This window comes from Rhinoderma darwinii, chromosome 5 (genome assembly GCF_050947455.1).
Source record: "Rhinoderma darwinii isolate aRhiDar2 chromosome 5, aRhiDar2.hap1, whole genome shotgun sequence".
Classification (NCBI taxonomy): domain Eukaryota; kingdom Metazoa; phylum Chordata; class Amphibia; order Anura; family Rhinodermatidae; genus Rhinoderma; species Rhinoderma darwinii.
The window spans coordinates 197,029,354-197,049,762 of record NC_134691.1 but is presented as its reverse complement, the minus strand read 5'-3'; the positions used below and the strand labels follow the sequence as shown (position 1 = coordinate 197,049,762).

Here is a 20,409-nt window from a genome sequence, read left to right as displayed (position 1 = left end):
TCTTATGATTTGTTTGTTTTATCATATAATAAGAAGTCTTTCTCTGTTTTAAATGTTGAACATGTTGTGAAATATGCAATATAGATACAAATATTATTTGAAATACAATATATAAGAAGAGAACCAGAATTTCATACTTCTACAGAATATACAAGGGTTACTAAAAGCATTTATTTTGTATTCTTAGTTTAGTTTTGCTTCCATTGTACCTAATGAAATAGATTCTAAGCTTATTTAAGGTGGTAAGTAAAAGCTTTCAGTTTTTTTTGTTTTTTGCTATGTTGTTTCAAAATGATGACAGTAATGTAGCCATTTATTAGTTTTTCTATTTTTTCTTTTCTATTTTTTTTTTTCACTTTTAAAGTACTTTGACTTTTTTTTTTTTACATTTCCAACTGCCATCATTAAGTCACTTATATGTCCACAATGTCTTTTAGCAAAATTCTAGCAAATTAAATTTGCAGAACATGAGGCAGATTTACGTATATGAAAGTGTGCTGCATGAATGTACACTTATTAACTTCTTGCAGACCACTGATCACAGTGGAGTATATACTGTACACCATACTGGTCTGCATTTAACTCTACAAGAATGTATAGAAACATCATGAAGAGTAAGCAGCTGCATCAGTGATCGTGCCACCACATGACTGCTAGGCTATATATATAGATAGATATTGCGAGCGACGGTTTCAGTTTACAACTGAACCTTTCTCAAGAGAAAAGATCCGATGTGAACCGAAACGTCACTCACTTTGTGGCGAATAAATCAACGCTATTCCATCTGATTTGAAGTGTCCTGGTGCTGTTGCTTTTAGTCTACGGTCATTCCTATCCATTTCCAGTGAAGACATTTTTTCATCCCTTGTGGTAACGTACACACACACACACACACACACACACACACACACACACACATGAAGTACAATCTCATATGCTCAAATTGTCGGGCCTCACTATTACACGGTACACTCACACTTTGGCACCAAGTTCTTTATTGGCAATCATTTCTTGGCATGCTTCTTTTATAGAACTATGTTCTCAACCGTGTGTGGTTTTCTTGAATATACCTGATCTTTGATAACTCCCCAAAAGAAAAAGTCCATCGGGGTAAAGTCTGGTGATTGCTGTGGCCATTCAACCGGGCCTAGTCTACCTATCCACTTATTGAATAATTTTTCGGCAACAAAATTACGCACCGCTAAAGCAGAGCGAGTAGGGCTCTGTCTTGCTGAAAATAGAAGTCTTCATTTTCATGCTCCAACTGCAATTGTGGTAATACATTTTCTTGGAGCATGTTAAAGTACAGGTCTGAGGTAACTGTTGTATTGTAGAAGATCGGTCCAATTACCCCTTTACATGAAAGGGCCGCCCAAACTGTAACTCCTGGTTGATTCAACCGTTCAATTGTTGCAAGGGGGTTTTCTGTTAAGTAATAAACACAGTTGTGCCTATAAACAGCACCTGAAATTTTGAAGTCTGCTTCATCGGACCAAGTTATTTTTCTAATAATGCCATCTCCTTGTGTTTCTTCACTCAAAATTGCCTCACAAAATTTTTACGGCCGCCCTCTACTGGGTCTGTCTGTCTAATTTTCAGCTGCACCACTATTTCTTAAGTGATCCATCGATGCAGTACTAGCAGCCAGGGGCCTTGCTAGGGTCTTAAAAGATCGGAGACAAAAGCCCCAAGATATATTTTTATAACATTGCAGACTTAGATACAGCGGCTCAGCTAATTGTATGGTTGTATATTTCTAAATAATGCAGTCACTATATAATTGTTAGATACCAGTTCTATCAGTGAAAAATGACTACAGTACAATTACATTCAGTGACTTACAGGTGATGACTTCTCTGACTGCAATCATTCAATGTCGCTTTTCTTCTCTATCCGGGCCCAGATCGCCATGACAATTTCTTACATTAAATGGTGCCCCATGTGTGTTCCCCACACAGCAATTGTTCCCTCTTCATTCCCCCTACAGTTATATTGCCCTCATACACAGTAATAGTTCTCCCTCAATATTGGGGCACATTAGTGCCCGCCACATAGTAAATGTGCTCTGAACTCATTATTGTTGACACCTTAGTACGCCCCACTCTGTAATGCTGCCTCCTTTAGTGCCTCACTCGGTAATGCTGCCCAATAATAAGCAATGTACACCTGTTTCGCCAGTTACTCAGCTACTTTATGGGGACCCACTTTTGACTATAGAGATAGCTTTTCCGCGATCCTTTGGGACCTTACCTGTATCAAGGCTACTAGGCTTAGTTCCCGAAGGGGCCTATTTATATATATCAGACAATAACCTCCATCGGAGAAAAAAAAGCTTCAACAGACCCATGTGTTCATCCATCCATCCCATTGTGCAGGAAAGGAATTAATCAGCACTCCCACAAGAAATTACCTGCTTAAGTTTTTTATTCCTTTCAACTTGCAGTATGTGTCAACATAATTGCCAACCACACAGATTAAACACCAGATGTTTCGGTCCCTCCCGGACCTTTATCAACGTTATCTTAGTGGTTATAGGTATGAAGGATTCCCATCGTTCAGGACATGTAAATCAAAATTTGAGCTTGCGTTGTACTTCATATTATCGGATCTTCTTCATCTTATATTTCTTTCGATATTTGTGTAATAAGATACACAGTTCTAAGATAAACAGTGTCTATGACAAATTGTTCATGAGTCCTTCATGTGCATTACATAGTGAAGATAAACTAACGACCTATGATGAGTTTTGTTCCTCACCGTCGTCTAGTGGCAAAACAGTTACCGCTTTATGTGAAGCACCCCTCTCTCACATAAGGAAAGTATGTAGACGAACATATTTTTTCCTTCCAGCAGTTACATTTTTTTTCTTCATATTGTGAGAACAAACAACTTTCATGTGCCCTTCTTAATTATGAAGGTGGTGAGCGTTCCTGCCAAGTTATGTCAGGCTGAGTGCTAACATGGCACACAGCCCACAATTCGAATGTGTATAGCGCCTGCCAGGCAGCACCTTTTATACAAATGTGAACAAATGCTTTCAAATTCTTTACTTTTATTCCACCCCATCCATGTCCTCCCAATAGATTAATTTAAAAGTGGCAGTCCTCTGATGTTTTACATTAAAAATACTTTTCATTATCCTTTTTAAAATGTTTTCTGAACTGGATTTATTAAAATCTTCAGAATTTACTCATATTTTCCGGATTTGTACATTTTTAGTCAAAAACAATCTGTGCAGAAACAGTCAAAAAGACTACTGGAAACGTCACAGATAATGAATATCTTATGAAATGGGGGATGGGAGATCGGCGCATCTACAGGGGCAAACTGATTTTTTTTTTAAATTATTGACCGAGTATATTATTACTAGCAGCTACAGAAGTGGTTCTATCCTGAGTGTTTTTATTGACGTTTAATCTTCATTACTGTAAATCATCACATGGAGATCGTGTGTCCACTATTCATTTTGATTCTTTTCAAGCGTTGATGTACTTTAGTTGGAAAATACCTCCCTTTTCATAAATCCATGCTGGTTGCTGGTGACTATATTAATCTTGACACGATGTTCACCTCGTCAGTGATTATTTGTTGGTCATCAGGTATCGGTGTACATCACCTACAAAATATAAATTAATGAACAAGACAAGGGGGAAGAGGTGAGAAAAGTATAAAATTTAACCTTTATAGGTAATTGGGATAACATTTCATAAATGTAATTCAAAAAAAATACGGATTAAAATAAAGTGACACTTATAGATTTGATCTCCTATCTAGGACCTCTTAACCTCTCATTTTATAAGAAGTCCAGGGAGTATCTAGTATGTGTTGTGTTAGGAGTTAGCTGCTATATATAGACCATATTTTGTGAGTTTAATTGTTAGTGCGATAAACCCGGTATTGCGTAGGCACACTGACATGGGTTTAAGTATCGGTGCTCAATAAGATAAAGGATATAGAAGTCGGTATTCTTCCCTCACTGTGACCCTACTATTTTTAAAAGTGCTGATAGTTGAAAGAGCCATAGCGTATTACAGTTTACACGTAGTATTCTTGTTCAAAATCTGTTTGTTTCCACTAGAGTTAGGGAGACATTAAGATTTAACCCCTTCGTGTACCCAGACGGGCTATTACTTGCGGGGGGGGGGGGGGTGATGTTCAGAGCGCACTCCATATGCTGCGGGTGTTGTCTGGATTTTACAGCGGACATCCAGGACTTAACAGCCAGGACCAGCGATCTTGCTGTTCCTGACTGCGTAACCCCTCAAATGCTGCGGTCAATTGGGACCGCAGCATCTGAGGCGTTGAAAAGAGGGGGGCGGCCCCCTCCGACAGTTCACCCCCCCCCCCCTGCAATGATATCGGGGGATGACAACTGTTGTCATGGCAGCCCAGGGGCCTGATGAAGGCCCCCAGGGCTGCCTTCACTCTGCCTCTGCTAAGCCCTGCCTGTAAAAATGATGATATACTGTATTGTGTATCGAACGATCGCTGGTTCAAGTCTCCAAGGGGGGCTAAAAGTGTGTGGGAAAAAGTTTTTAGCAGTGGATAAAAAAAACCCCCCTTTTCCCCCTAAAGTAATGTAAAAAAAAAAAAAGAAAGTAAACGAAATTGGTATCGCTGCGTCCGTAAAAGTCTATTAGAATATAGCGTTTTAAGCACGGTGAACGGCTTCAAAATGTACACTTTTGTAAAAAAAAAATTATAAATTCTATGTACGCAAAAAATAGGCCCTCAGACGGGTCAATCAGTACAAAAATAAAAAAAAGTTATGGCTCAGAATAACAAAAGTTTTTTTTATCAATGAAAGTAGTAAAATATAAAAAAAACCTCTAAATTTGGTATCACCGTAATCGTATTGAGCCACAGAATAAAGATAAGTTTTCCTTTTTACCGCACGCTGAAAGCTGTAAAAACGAAACCCAAAAAACAATTGAGAAATCAGTTTTTTTCCAACTTCAGCCCGCAAAGAATTTTTTTGCAGTTTCCCAATACATTATATGGAACCATAAATGGTACCAAAAGAAACTACAACTCCTGCCGCAATAAATAAGCGCTCACACCACTCTATTGACGGAAAAATAAAAAAAGTTCTGACTTTTCACAAATCCTTTACGACCTTACCTGTATGTAGGCAGACTTTTGGGCTCAGTTCTCGAACGGCCTATTCACATAGATCAGGCAGTTCCCTCCATTAGAGAAAAAAAATGTAGGACGAACCCATGTGTTTTCCGTCCTTCCCATCTTGCGGAACATTGCCTTTACTGTGCGCTCCAAAAGAGGTCTAGCAATAATTCCGGAGACTTTTGTGGTAAAAAAAAAAAAAAGACAACTTTATTTTATATAAAAAGTCTGAAGTCCAAACAGATGTTTCCATATTTCAGGCGCTCAAACGCTAATTGGAATAAAAATTAGAGGCGTTCTGTAGTACATAGTACAATACCTGTTTATAATGTTTAATGGATAGAAAAGGATGGCGGCGTATCATGTAGATCAATGCTCACCTTTTTGTGGCCGTGCAACCTCGCTCAAACCTGGCACGGTTTTCCACCTCTTTTCTAAACAGAAGTGGTGGAAAACGTTGCTAAATGGTCTGCACAACTCTGAAGCCCTACTTACGTTTTCTGACACGAGATCACATCAGGTAAAAGTGGCACGGGGTTCATAAATATGGCGTTTGGCCAAGCGCCATTTTTCTCAATGTATTTCTCCCATTTCTCTGGCCCACTATACAGATCATAAATAGACATTCTCTTAGACTTGTCTACTGATCAAAGGTAAACTTTGCAATTCGGCGTGATCTGACATGTGACTCGATTATTATGAGGATTGAAAAGTGTACAAAAATGACGCAAAAAAACAAAACCCTTTCATTGGGAACAATTCCTTTATAACATTAATTGAAGTCGAACATTGAGAGGGCCAGTCATACCGAGGTGGAAATTGCTTCTGTTTTCACATTAAGGGCCTGCCTGATTACAAAAGTGTTTAGCATCACAGATATATTTGTGGCATTTATGGCAATAATGGTTGTTTGACAGCTATTGCTTCTCGTAATTTATACAAATGGAGATAACATGAAAAATTGTAGCGTCCTCTTTCTATAGGAAAAGGGACTTCACCAAAGTAATTATACATAAGGTTTATAATTTACTAGTTTTGATTGCTTTAATTTATAAAACTATAATATAGTTATAATATAATATGGTAACAATACACATATATAGCTTGAGTGACCAACGACTGCTTCCAAATTACCTAACAATGGTTGTCAAATTTGGCTATTAACCCCTTTCCAACTGCCCACTCACGGCGGGTGGTGCAGGTCCTAATCTTCTGACGTTGCTGTAGAGAAGTCTTAGGGTATGTTCACACGCGGAGTCAAAAATGTCTGAAAATACAGAGCTGTTTTCAAGCAAAAACAGCTCCTGTTTTTCAGATGTTTTTTAAGCCACTCGCGATTTTCGCTGCGTTTTTCACGGCCATTTTTGGAGCTGTTTTCAATAGTCTATCAAAAACAGCTCCAAAAACTTCGTAAGAAGTGATCTGCACTTCTTTTTTGCGGCCGTTTTTTTTACGCGTCCGTTTTTCAACACGGCCACGTAAAAAAAAAACAGCCCATCGGAACAGAACTCCGTTTTTTCCATTGCAATCAATGGGCAGATGTTTGGAGGCGTTCTGCTTCCGATTTTTCGGACGTTTTTCGGACATTTACGCCCTGAAAAACGGACGAAGATAGGCCGTGTGAACATACCCTAAGGAGTGCTACAGTGATCACTAATGCTTTATGCAGGAGCTGTTACTAACTGCTATACTTAGAGCAGCCTCCTGAATACGTCTGGGATCAGAAGCACCTCAGTTCCTTGCCGTTTAACCATTTGATCACGGCATGGTCAAACGGGACTCCCCTCTTCAATCGCTTTATCGGAAACCCGGTAACGTGATCGGAAACTAGGGATACCCTTTGCAGTCAGCCATGGAGACCTAGGAAGGACCCCACGGCTGTCTGTTCTCAAACTAGATAATTCCAACAAGGGAAAAAAAGGGGGTTTTCAAAGAAGCGCTGCTGACATCCAGGGGGGTTAACCCGTTAGTGACCGCCAATATGCCTTTTCATGGGGGCCACTAATGGGCTTTATTCCGATGCATACGACTTTTCACGGCGCTGCGTCAGAATAAATAAACAAAGCAGGGAGCCGTTAAATCTCCCTGCTCTCAGCTACCTCCAGTAGCTGAGGACTGGGAGCAACCCTGCTCGAACAGGCGACATCGATATCAGTATCGATCTTGCCAGTTTATCCCCTCAGATGCGGCGCACAATAGCCAGAGGCATGGCCTAGCAGATGCCTGTATGTTTTACACTGACAAACAATAAAATAAAAAAACAATGCAGAAATTGCTGTTTTATGTGAATCCTACCTTAAAACATTTTTGATAAAAAGTGATCAAAAAGTCGCATATACTCCAAAATGGTACCACTACAAGTCGTCACGCAAAAAAAATGCCCTCATACAACTGCATCGGCGGAAAAATAAAAAAGTTATGGCTCTTTAAATATGGAGACGCAAAAACAAATCATTTTGAAAAAAGTGTTTTTACTGTGTAAATGTAGTAAAACATACAAAATCGATATAAATTTGGTATCGTTGCAATTGTAACAACCCGTTGAATAAAGTTATTGTGTTATTTATACCACACGGTAAAACGGACGCAAAAAAGTGTGGCGACATTGCTGTTTTTTTTTATTCCCCCTAAAAAAAAGTTAATAAAAGTTAAGATAAATTCTATCTACCCCAAAATGGTTCTATTAAAAAATAAAACTTGTCCCGCAAAAAAAAAAGACCTTATACAGCTATGTCGACGCAAAAATAAAAAAGTTATAGCTTGGAAAAACGTAAAAAATTGCTTGCTCATTAAGGCCTAAACTAAAATAGGCTGATCACTAAGGGGTTAAGATCAAAGTTATTTATTTTTTAAGTTAGATAAATAAAATACTTAAATAACGTGGCTGCGCATTTTAACAACGGCTCGGTGTCTTCATCAGGCCATTACAAAAGCAACATGAGCACGCACACATATATAAACTTAAAAAAAATATATATATATAATTTGACCAGCGAATAGTCAGGCCAATTGTCAAAGCTGAAGGTGCAGTAAATACAAATACGCACTTTGTAAACCGCTAGGATTATTGTGGCGATTACTAACGGAGTTATCTAAAGTAGCACTTTAAAAAAAAAAGTGCCGTTATGTGGTTAGTCTCAATACATGGTAACAACACGTCCCATACAGCTGGATATAAATATAGAATCATTGCAATAGTTAAAGAATTAAAATAATAATACTAATCGTATTAATTAGTAAATGGTAAAAAAATATATTATAGTGATAAAAGCAGTCTGTATATGCCAGTCAATGGGTAAAAGCTGTCCTCTTTCAAACAGAGGATGGGGGCTGGCGGTATAGGGACCAAGTGGGGCATAAGTTTGTCTAAATACAGCCATTATGTAGATGACAAACGCGCTTCATAACTTATTCACGTATCATACGGAGGCTGTGACTGACTGATATCGTAGTAGTAAGTAGCGCGTTGTCACGTTACAAGAAGTAGCGTGCGCTCCGATACCATTAGGTATAGTCTGGATGCTCTAAAGAGAATTATATCATAGCTGCTCAGCTGGATTACTATACGGTCGCTATCAATGTGCTGATCTGGATGCTGTAAAGATGAAGCAAGAATGCACTGGGAGTAACAAAAATAAGGGGAAGGAAGAGCATAAAGAGGTGGAGTACCAATATTAGTACTACGTATTAAAAGGTGATGCCTATGTGTGGAGACGCTGCCAATGAACTTCATAGGTTGGTCTCAATCATATCATTCAGACCATTCGGCTGTAAGGTGGATTATGTATAGATCCAATTTGTCTCAACCATTGGAATCTATTGGGAACAGCAGTTGCTATTTGTTGAATTGGCGTAATCGTTATCCCATCGATCTTGCAATTATGAAACATGGCGAGGTGGCGAGAGACTCCCATGATTCAAGAAACCAGAATTAATATACGATCTACGTTTGTTGATACGTGCCAGTAGGTTCGGTGTTCTGCGGCCCACATATTAAAGTTCACAGGGGCAACGGATGATATAAATGACAAAATCACTACTACCATTCAAGACTGTTTTAATGTTAAAAACCTAGCTGGTTACTTTTGACATAAAGGTATGTCAATATCTCTCACAAATCCCATACCTTTATGTCAAAAGTAACCAGGAGATCTGCTTTCTTTTCTGGGAGTCCAGGAGAGCTCTCCTTTTTTCCTGGGATTCTCCTATAGAGTTGGCAAGTACGACAGAACCCCTTTAAGATATTGTTTGCGTCCGGATGTCTTTATAGAAACCAGATGATATTTGAGTATTTGTTTTAGACTAAATTGGTGGATAGAAAGAAGTAATTTATATTAAACCCCTTCCCGCCGCAGCCCTTTTTCAGATTTTCATTTTTGTTTTTTCCTCCCCACCTTCCAAAAGCCATAACTTTTTTATTTTTCCGTCGATAAAGTCCTATGAGGGCTTTATTTTTGCGGAACGAGTTGTAGTTATTCGTAGCACCTTTTATTGTGCCATATAATGTACTAGGAAATGGGAAAAAAATATTTGTGGGGTAGAAAATGAAAAAAAACAGCGATTCCTCCATTGTTTTTTGCGCATAGTTTTTACGGAATTCACTGTGCAATTAAAACCACATGTTACCTTTTATTCTGTGGGTCAATACGATTACAGCGATATCAAATATGTATAGTTTTTTTCTATATTTTACTACTTTTATAAGTAAAGCGTAAAAAATAAAATTTATTTTGTCACCAAATTCCAAGAGCCATAACTTTTTTTATTTTTCCGTTGATTAAGTGGTATGAGGGCTTAGTTTTTGCGGGAGAAGCTGTCGTTTTTTTGTTTTTCTTGTGGTACGTTCGACGTTCTGATCACTTTATTTTTTATTACATTTTTTGTGGGAGATGAGGTGACCAAAAATAGAGATTCTGGCGTTTTTTCCAATTTTACAACTTTCACCGTTCGGGTTAAATAATTATATATTGCAATAGTTCAGTCTTTTACAGATGCGATGATACCTATTATGTTATTTATTTTCTATGCTCTAGGGGGAAAATAGGAAAAGGGGTGTTTTTTTTTTAACTTTTAATTTTTTAATAATTTTTTATTTATTTTTTTACACATAAAAAAACAACTTTATTTTACTAATTTTTACTTTTTTTTTTTTTTTTTTAGTCCCCCCTAGAGGACTTCAACCAGCGATCGTTAGATCACTTGCACTATATACTGCAATACTAATGTATTGCAGTATATCGTGATTCTAACAGGCTTCTATTAAGCCCTGCCAGAAGCAGTGCTTAATAGGAGCACAAAGATGGCGGACCTGGGGGCCCTCATTAGGCCCCCAGGCAGCCATAGCAACCATCGCCACCCCGCGATTACATTGTGGGGGATACGATGAGCTGTTAGATGGGGTCGCCCCCCTTTTTCTAATGATTTAAATGCTGCGGTCGCTATTGACCACGGCATTTAACGAGTGGTATCCCGCTCGAGCGCGGCCCCTCTCGTTACTCTGAAGTGTCGGCTGTAACATACAGCCTACACCGGCATCGTATGGAGCTGGTTTACTCCGTGAGCCCGTTCATACTTCCCCTACCCGACTTTGGCGTATGGATACTTCAAATGTCGGGATGGGGTTAATATATGTAAGGCTGTTATCGGACGTTGTGGTTAATTTGCATATTTTTGGGAGGATTTTTATAAAATCATGGCGAAATATCATGGTTTTGCCGCAAAAAGCACAATTTGACCACAACGATTGAACACGGCCTAAAGGCCTTTTTTGATTTACGTATTGTTACTTTGTGTCTACACCTGCTGTGCTTTCCAATGGTTGTCTGAAAAACTGAGGGTTTCAAGATTGTGTTTGCATTATAACTATTAGTGTGTTTTACTTTCTAATATGTGTTTTCTTTTCCTTTTCTCTAGAAATTAACATTAATCCACGTGAATAGCAACCAGTGTCTTGACAAAGCTGCAGAAGAAGACAGTCAAGTACCCAGCATCAAAGACTGTAATGGCAGCCACTCTCAGCAGTGGCTTTTGCGCAACGTTACTCTTCCAGAAAACTTTTAAAATATCTCATTATCGGCAAACAAGTTGAGAGAGTAAAGAACCTTTAATAAACTAAAAGAATTGACTGCGCTACCTCTGCACATGTAACTTGCACATCCTTGAGTATCCAGAGAAGGAAAGGAAATTTATTTTCTGCACTTGTAAAATGTAGTGGGGCACATATCGGCTCAGGCATCCTTGTAGGTGTTCCGGAAACTGTGAGAGCCCCCTCTGAGGATGTGAAGTGGTATACTTGGTCTCGGAACTGTGCAAACTGAAGTTTACAAGAAGGAACGAAGACTTTACGGAATTATCCATGAGAACTAAGGAATATGTGTTTGTCCCCAGGAGAACTGCATATCTGTACAGTTCGCTTCTACACGTCTGGTTTCTGCAGTGGCATGCTTCAGAAGCTATATGCCAAGCAACTGTGACGCTTTTCCGTTTTATCACATACAATATGCTCCATATTCGGAGACAAAATGTACACAAAGAGTGAACTGCAGAATCCCAAATGACATCTCCTATTCATGCCCATTGTGTCTATGTGCAGAAAACAGGGTTAAAAAAAGTTTAGAATCACGTATATCAAAAGTACAATTTGTTATAGCAAAATATCAGATTTATATGTCGTTTTTTTTTTTGTTTTTTTTTACCTCTGCTGGGATAATAACCAATTAAAATGGCGTTATTTAATTTGTGTGATAGTAATGGATAGAGTATATTTTTCATGATGGGAATTATGTTGATTATTATGAGAAACGCAGAACTGGAGATGGGAGAAGTCGTTTTGGTGTTTTTCCATCTTAAATCCTGTTTTTTGTTGCTCGGGTATTTATCCACATTGATGTCTTTTCACTTTGCCCTCTTAAATCTAAGATTAGTAATACCTTGCAACATATAGTGTTGCATTATCTAATTGAATTAAATATTTGGTTGCAAATTCTCGACCGAGATAAATGGTTCCAAATGCAAAGAAGAATTGCAGTAAAATATAACTGAGTATTTGTAGTGCCCAAAGTTACTATGTTTTTTACACAGCAATAAATCTAGTTTTTTCTAGACAAATATCAGCCTTGCCTATAAACTACAATTCTGGAAATTATTAATATGCCATATATATGCTACACGCTACAGAAAAACTCCAATACTGTTCTATAGTTATATGCCAGCAGATTGCTTATGTCCATACCTATACAGACATCCAACGGCACAACTTGATTTACCCAGGGTATAAGGCCCATGCACACGAACTTAATTTTTTCCTACCGTAAATACTGGTCATTTGTCACACATATTCGACCAGTATTTACGGACCCGTGCCCGTAAATACGGGTCCGTTGTCGCCAGTATTCCACCTGTATTTACGGACCCGTTTTCTCTGCACTAATCGGCAGCCCCTTCTCTCTATCAGTGATGGATAGAGAGAAGGGGAGTTTCCGCAGCAATTGAAAGTAAAAGAAGTTCATGCGTACCCCGGCCGTTGTCTTGGTGACGCGTCCCTCTTTTGACATCCAGTCCGACCTCCCTGGATGACGCGGCAGTCCATGTGACCGCTGCAGCCTGTGATTGGCTGCAGCGGTCACATGGGATGAGACGTCATCCCAGGAGGCCGGCCTGGAGGAAGAAGCAGGGATTTCTGGGTAAGTTAACTTTTAATACTATTAACTCCAGCGGTAGTCACTGTCCCGGGTGCTGAAAGAGTTACTGCTGATCAGTTAACCATTTCGTGCACCCGGGACAGTGACTATCCCCTGACGTCACCTAGCAACGCTCCCGTAATTACGGGTGCACACACACGTAGCCCCATAGTAATTACGGCCTGAAATAGGACATGTTCCATATTTTTTAACGGCCCGGGCATTTTCCCGTAAGCAAACGGGAAGTTATCCGTTCCCAATAGAAGTGTATGGGCCCGTAATAACGGCCCGTAATTGCAGGCGTTTTTACGTTCGTGTGCATGGGGCCTAAATGCAAACTATTGAGATCTGGTATCCAGGGGTTACAGGAGTTACTATAGAACATTTTGTAATTGATATGTACCTGGAAACTGTAGATTAATTGACTGTAGACAACCAAGTGGAAATTTGTTTTCCTTTTGGCTCACTTTCTCTAGATTTATATTACTCAATTTAGACAATTTGTGTGCTAAAGAGCATCTGTCATGTTTCTGCGTTAAAATGTTTATGTATATAATCTCTTGTAAGTTCTTTTTTTTTTTAGTTGTGTTTTTTTCACTATCCCGTTGATCTGTGTTTTTTAGGATTTTTTTATTTTTTTTCATTTGGTGTGATTGAGTTTTATCTTTCACTGAAGGCGTCTAAAAGGAGTTTGTGGAGTTTTTTTATTTATTTTAATAGGAATAAACCACAGCAGAACCCCTTAAGAATATTTTCTGAGCAGCCCTATTGATTGAGACCGATATTAAGGGGGATTAGAATGTATTTGTATAAAAATGGATATTTAACAATGTTTCTATGCCAATTTTCTGGTGTAGAAAAGACAGTCCAAATGTCACAAAAATGTAAGTTATTTGCATCGCTCTCACCACTTAAAAAAAAAAAAAAAAAGTGTATTGAGCTTAGCTAATGGGGCATGCATGGCCACTTGCGTCTGGGTGCATTTACTATAATTGACACCAGAAACTGGCGTAAAGTATAATGGAAATCTACACCAGCTGCTAACTGGCGTAGATTTTATTCAACGGTGTATGGAATGTCGAAGATGCCTGTACCTCTCAAAAAATTTTGGATCTTACTCCAGTTTGATTCTTTTTTTAAAAAAAAATAAATGTTTTTGTTCAATTTTGTCCAAATAAGGGATACAGAAATAAAAAGGGGAGAGATTGGGGAAAAGAATAGAGGGAGAAAAATCCCCAGATGCATGTTATGGTTACAATTAATCCAATACCAGTTTGATTCTTAAGACTGGCGCAATCTTTTTTTAAAATTTTTTTTACAAGTACAACACAGAGGACAACACCGTGCTATATAAAGCACATAGGACAAAAGTGACATCAACATTTCCAGTATCATGTCAGTCCAGTAATTTAAAGAAGAGAAGAAAAAAATTGTTTGGTTTGTCTGAAAAGCAGGGGTCCTTGAAATAACAATCACCCAGAATAGATGATACATTCTAAAGTTCGGAAAAGCAATTCCCATTATACCGGAGAGAATCTATCACATCAAAAGATCAAACTTTTCAGCCCAGCAGGCCCATTTCTCATTCAGATTAGGCACTTTAGAAACCCCCAATTCATTCATTGTAACTTCATAAGTATGAGAATCTTTTACTTTAGATATCACATTATTATTCCTAGGTATATTATCTGATTTCCAATTAGAGGTCACTTCTGATCTATAGCTACACAAATCATATTAAACACCCATCTACATCTCGGGGGGAGTTCTTAATCTGCTAAATTTAACAGAGCAATTTCTGGCACCAGCTGAACCTTTGTTTCACAGATTTTAGAGATTAAGTTTGAGACGTCCTGCCAGAAACTGACTTTTAGAGCACCCTCACCATAGTTGGATCAGTTCTCTGGCCTCACAATGGCAACAGCATCTATCTGAGTAGTCCAGGAAAGACCTATCGATTCTTGCAGGAGTTGGGTACCAACGCATCTGAAGTTTTCCTCAGAGCTTCCATATGATTGATACAACGCATAGTTTTACTTGACCATCTCATAGCCCTATGGTAGGAATGGATCGAGAGCGTTTTCTTTAGATCTCTTTCCCATTTTAACATGTATCCCATTTTACTTTGGTATTTCTGGCTCATAACTTCTTTCTAAATAATAGCAATTCCCTCGTCAACTATGCCCTTCCTAAGGAATTTACCGCATTGAGTTCTATTTGGAGGCAGCACTTTTATCTAGTTCACTGTATTAACAAAGGTTTTAACCCATAAGTGCGAAAAATATGAAGTCTGGGGCATATCAAATTTATCTGATGGATCTGAGGTTGTGGGCTTAGATTCTACGGTAAACTATGCCAGTGTTTTTAAGTTCGAATTACTCCACGCTGAAAGATCTAAATCTGGGATCATATCGCTTAAATATTCCAAATAAAACTCCTCTGTGGTAACTTCAATGTCCCATGCCCGTAAGTCATTCTTTGTCTAGTCCATTAGGGGTTTTGGGCAACTTCGCTTAAAAAGGTGGGTTATTAGTAGCCCCTTTAAAGATTTTACATTACCAATTGCCTTCTCGAGCTATACCCATGTGCTATCTAATGTTTCTTTCCAGTATGATTTTATTGGTTCTAATAAGGCAGCGCTTTGATATTGGCTTAAATCAGGAACTCTCAGACGTGTCAAATTGAATAAAGATTGCGTAGCTATTCTAGGCAGATTTTTTTAACCCAGATAAACCTAAATTTTTCACTTTGTAATTTCTTTACAAACCGTTTCTGGAAGGATATTGGAAAACCTCTAAAACAAATATAATATCACTGGGAGCACATATGTCTTGATCGTATAAGGGGCCATTCATATAGGCATGGCGTCCGCTTCAGTTTATCTCCAGCATGTTGAAGAACAGCCGGAGGCAAACTGATGCTAGAACGGATCCCATAGCTTTCTATGGGATATGTTCTGGCAAAGGGGACATCCATTGTGGTGCCGTACGTCACCGGACCTCCCTGGGAGCTGGATACAAAAACGTTACCCACAGGGTTTTTGGTTCCGGCTCCCAAGGCGGTCCGGCGCCGTATCCTATCTATTTTAATGGTGGCAGGGTGCTGCCGCATCCACCTTCCGGCCGGAAGTTGGATGTGAGCTAGTAGCGGAATCCCCGGTCATAGCATTGCCGGGGATTCCGCTCCAAAACCCCTGACGACTACCCTCCTATCCGTCTCGAAGTCAGCGGGACAGTCCCGCCGTCCCGTGCAGCGGAGGGTTGTCCCGCTGTCAACTGTGTTTTGCGTCCTCAGACACAGTTGAACTTAATACTGAAGCAGGGAACGATCAGGTCCGTGCATCAGTTCAGAGCGGAGTAGCAGAGGGAGCTCCGCCGCTCGCCAAGAATACCCCGAGCACAGTGCTGTGCTCGGGGAAGCCCTTGACAGGCTAGAGGGAGCCCTGAAGCTCACCTAGCAGAGGAATCCATTGCCGACGCTGTGGCCGGGGGTTCCCTCACAGAGGACCCCCTGACGTCACTGTCCATGTATGGACAGTGACGTCAGTGGCTACTGATTGAGCAGAATCCCTGTTGCCGATAATCTGGCATTGTATGGACAGTGGTGTCAGGGGTTCCCCCGTGAGGGAATCCCTGGCTACAGCATCTGCAATGCTCTGGCCGGGGATTCCTCTGCTTCAGTGGGGGTAGCTTCAGTGCTATCTACAGGGGAAGGGGGGCTAGCACTATATACAGTGGGGGAGGCACCATCTACAGGGGGCACTGTGGGATATTATCTACAGGCAGTGGCGTAACTATAGGGGTTGCAGCAATCGCAATTGCGACCGGGCCCCAAAGCCAGGGTGGCCCACAGCCCCTCGCACAAGATCAATGAAAAGTTACTATAGTAACTGGGGCCTATGTAATAAACTACACGGGCCCCCGTTACTATAGTAACTGATGGCACTTTCCTTCCTTGTTCTGGAGCGCAGCGGAGGTCCTGACGTCACAGCGCTGCGCACAACATCCCGTCCCTGGATGGAGTCAGGAGCTCAGCTGCAGCCAAATGGGAGGGTAAGTTCAATGCTGCTCTGCTGCAGCTGATGGGTAGGGGTCTGTGTCTCGGGACCCTCGCCAATCAGCTGTTTTGAGGGGTATGCAGCCGCTCGTACATGCGCAACTTCCCCCTTCATTCCGGTCACTTTCTCACACTGAATCGCTGACACGTCTGTGTCGGCGATTCAATGTAAGCAAGGGAGGAAAATGAAGGGGAAGCAGCGCTCGTACGAGCGGCTGCACCCCCTTCAAAACAGCTGATTGGTGGGGGTCCTGAGAGTCGGACCCGACCCATCAGCTATTGAGAGAGGCCATCCATGTTTAGTGTCTGGACAACCCCTTTTAAGCCCACCATGTGGCATGCTTCGATACAGGGCCCCAGCAGACCGTAATCCTATACTGCATAAGATTACTGTCGGCTGGACCCTGTATCTAAGGCTACCTTAGGCTTAGATACCGGGTCCAACAAACCGTATCACACATGCACTTGGGCCCTGTATCTAAGCCTACCATATGTGTTAGGCTGTGTTCACATCACGCCCCTTCCGTTGAGCGGTTTCGTTGGAGGTTTTCGTCTGGTAACCCCTCAACGGAACGGAAAACTGAAACCTCAGCTTCAATTTCCCTCGCCATTGATCTCCATGGTGATGGAAACGTTGCTAAAGGTTCTCGTTTGTCACTGTTGTGACAGGGTCCCATTCTTGACGCAACCAATAGCGCAGTCGACTGCGCTGTTGACTCCGTCAAAACAATGGAACCAATCAATGGTGAGGGAAACGGAAGCTGAGGTTTCAGTTTGCCTTTCTGTTGACGGAAGCCGCCGATGGAAGGTCAGCAGTGAAGTGAACAGGCAATTTACTTTTTTTTTACAGGTTCGGTCGTTGGATTCGAGGACAACTTCAATGATGGATTTTTTTATTATCAATAAAATGGTTAATGAGGGTTGTGTGGCTGGTTTTTATTTCAATAAACCTGTTTTTTCTATGTCTTTGTATTTTTTTTTTTAACTTTATTACTAATAGATGCTGGCTGATTGACAGTGTCCATTACTAAGGTGGGGCTTAGTGTTAGCCGGTGCAGAGGCTAACACTAACCATTATTACCCCAATACCCACTGCCACCAGGGGTGCCGGGAGGAGCCAGGTACGATCCAGTACCTGACCCTCTGTAGTTGTGGTCGGGCACTGGGGTTGGCCGCAGTATGGGAAAGGCTAAACACAGTCGCCCTTCCCACCCTGGTAATGCCAGGCTGCTGCTGCTGTAGCAGCAGCACGCTAGTTATGAAAAACGGGGGGAATCCCATGTCATTTTGTTTTTTTAAATAAATAATTGGAAAGAATGATGTGGGTTTCTCCCATTTTTTTTTTTAATTTTTTTTTTTTTTTATAACCAGCCAGATACAACACCGCAGCATTACTGGGCTGGGAAAAAAACACTGGTTTTGGGCTTTCCCAGCCTAATAATACCAACCTGCGGCCTCAGCAGTGTCCAACCATCACTACAGATGGTCGGGTACTGAATCGGTGGCGGTTGATACCTGGGTAATAATGGGCCTCTTCATGTCTAACAGTAAGCACTGCCTTAGTAATGGACATTGTCATTAGCCAGCGACCATTACTAAGGAGGTAGTAATAAAGTTAGAAAACTACAAGGACATAGAAAAAATATTTTATTGAAATAAAAATCCCACACAATCCTCGTTATCCATTTTATTGAAAATAAAAAAAAACACGGTCATCACAGTAGTCCTCAAATCCGAAGCAGTACAACAACCAAATCTGTAAAAAAAAAACACACAAAAAAAATTAGTAACATGTAAAAAAGCAAAACTATTCTTATACTTCGCTTTCCTGGGTCCAGCGCTGGAGCCGCAATGTCAACGAGCTGGGTCCTATATCTAATCCTATCGTGTGATACTGTCTGCTAAGCTGCTGTAGCTAATCCTATAATGTGAGATACTGGCTGCTGAGCTGCTGTATCTAATCCTATAATGTGAGATACTGGCTGCTGAGCCACCGTATCTAATCCTATCATGTGTGATACTGTCTGCTGGTCCTTATATCTAATCCTATCATGTATAATACTGACGGCTGAGCCACTGTATCTAATCCTATAATGTGTGATGCAGTCTGCTGAGACACTGAAACTAATCCCATCGTTTGTGATACTGTATGCTGGGCCTTATATCGAATCCTATCGTGTAATACTGACTGCTGAGCCACTGTATCTAATCTTATCATGTGTGATACTGTCTGCTGACCCATTGTATCTAATCCTATCGTGTGATACTGTCTGCTGTGCCACTGTATCTAATCCCATCATGTGTCATACGGTCTGCTGCGCCTTATATCGAATCCTATCACGTGTGATACTGTCTGCTGAGCAACTGTATCTAATCCTATCCATAGCTATAGGGTCATAGTGCTATAGATATGCTGTTTCCTATATACATACACGCACATTTTTTGGGGCTTTTTCCCCTGGCGGTTCAAGACCTTAGTGACGCCCCCGGCTGCTGGTGCTGCATCGTTGGGTAACTTAGGAGACCCAGCGATGCAGGTGAAAGCTGCGGGCCTTTGGCCATGGGAGGTTTGGTGGGGGGTATCTACATGGGCATGTGTGGCATTATCTACAGAGGGCAGTGTTTCATTAGCTACACATGATATTCATATTTTTTGTAAAAATTTGTCAAAAACTGAAAACACGGAACGGATGCAAAACACCCGAACCCTGTTGTTGGAATCCCTGCATGGTTTATGGTGGGTAGGAGATACCGAGTGGTATTGGGTAGCTGTAAAGGTGCCAAAAACTATCTACTCCCTGAAGTTATGGCTAGTATTTGCCGTCTTTTCAGGCTCCTATGGCTGCTTCGAAGATCTGATCTGAGGTCAGTGAACAGCAGCTGCCTTCTGGGCTCTCTCTCTTGGTGCCGACCTTGGCACTGCGCTGAATATGACACACGTGACATTACAAAGTGTGTGTCAGACTTCAGTGTAGCGCCAAGGCCAGAGCAGAGAAGGAGAGCCCTGACATGGAACACAACAAGTATCTAATCTATCATGTATCCAATCTATCACAAACTATCCACCACTCTGATAAAATTGGCACATTTTCAGACCCTAGATGACCTTTTTGGTGGACCGTTGTGGTAAAAACTGATGACATCTGATGGATTTGTAGTAAAAATTGTGAAAAAGCCTGATGGCAACTGATACATTTTTGCATCTGTTTTTGTATCAGTTGTAATCACTTGAGAGACAAAAAAAACTGATGCTGATACAACTGACATTTGCGAACGCACCCTAAATTCTATCAATCCATGAAAGGGTTATTTTGTATAATTTAGTAAATTCCTGTTTAACTCTTTGGAGTAGAGATTTCATATTTAGTTTTAAATATATGGGGCAGCAGGATCAGGTAAGTAGCTGGGTTAATGTAGTTAGGGGCAGTAGAAAGGGGTCAAAGAAAAGGAAGGTCAATCCTGTTTCTGATATTCCAAGCAAAATTGCCAAGTTGGGTGATGATGCAAGGGTGTCGCTCTCAGAAATGGCAGCCCTAGTGGATACTGATCTCCC

General features: G+C 40.6%; 1 protein-coding gene across 2 annotated transcripts in view; it reads left to right on the top strand.

Moving 5' to 3' along the window:
• GALNT1 (polypeptide N-acetylgalactosaminyltransferase 1) overlaps nt 1-12,228 on the top strand; it is a 670,235-nt gene extending 658,007 nt beyond the window's left edge. For both annotated transcript variants that reach the window (XM_075826839.1, XM_075826838.1), the window contains one exon: nt 11,035-12,228. In XM_075826839.1, coding sequence (XP_075682954.1) covers nt 11,035-11,181 — 147 coding nt within the window. In that variant the 3' untranslated portion in view covers nt 11,182-12,228. The remainder of the gene's footprint in view (nt 1-11,034) is intronic.
• The last annotated feature ends 8,181 nt before the right edge of the window (nt 12,229-20,409 follow it).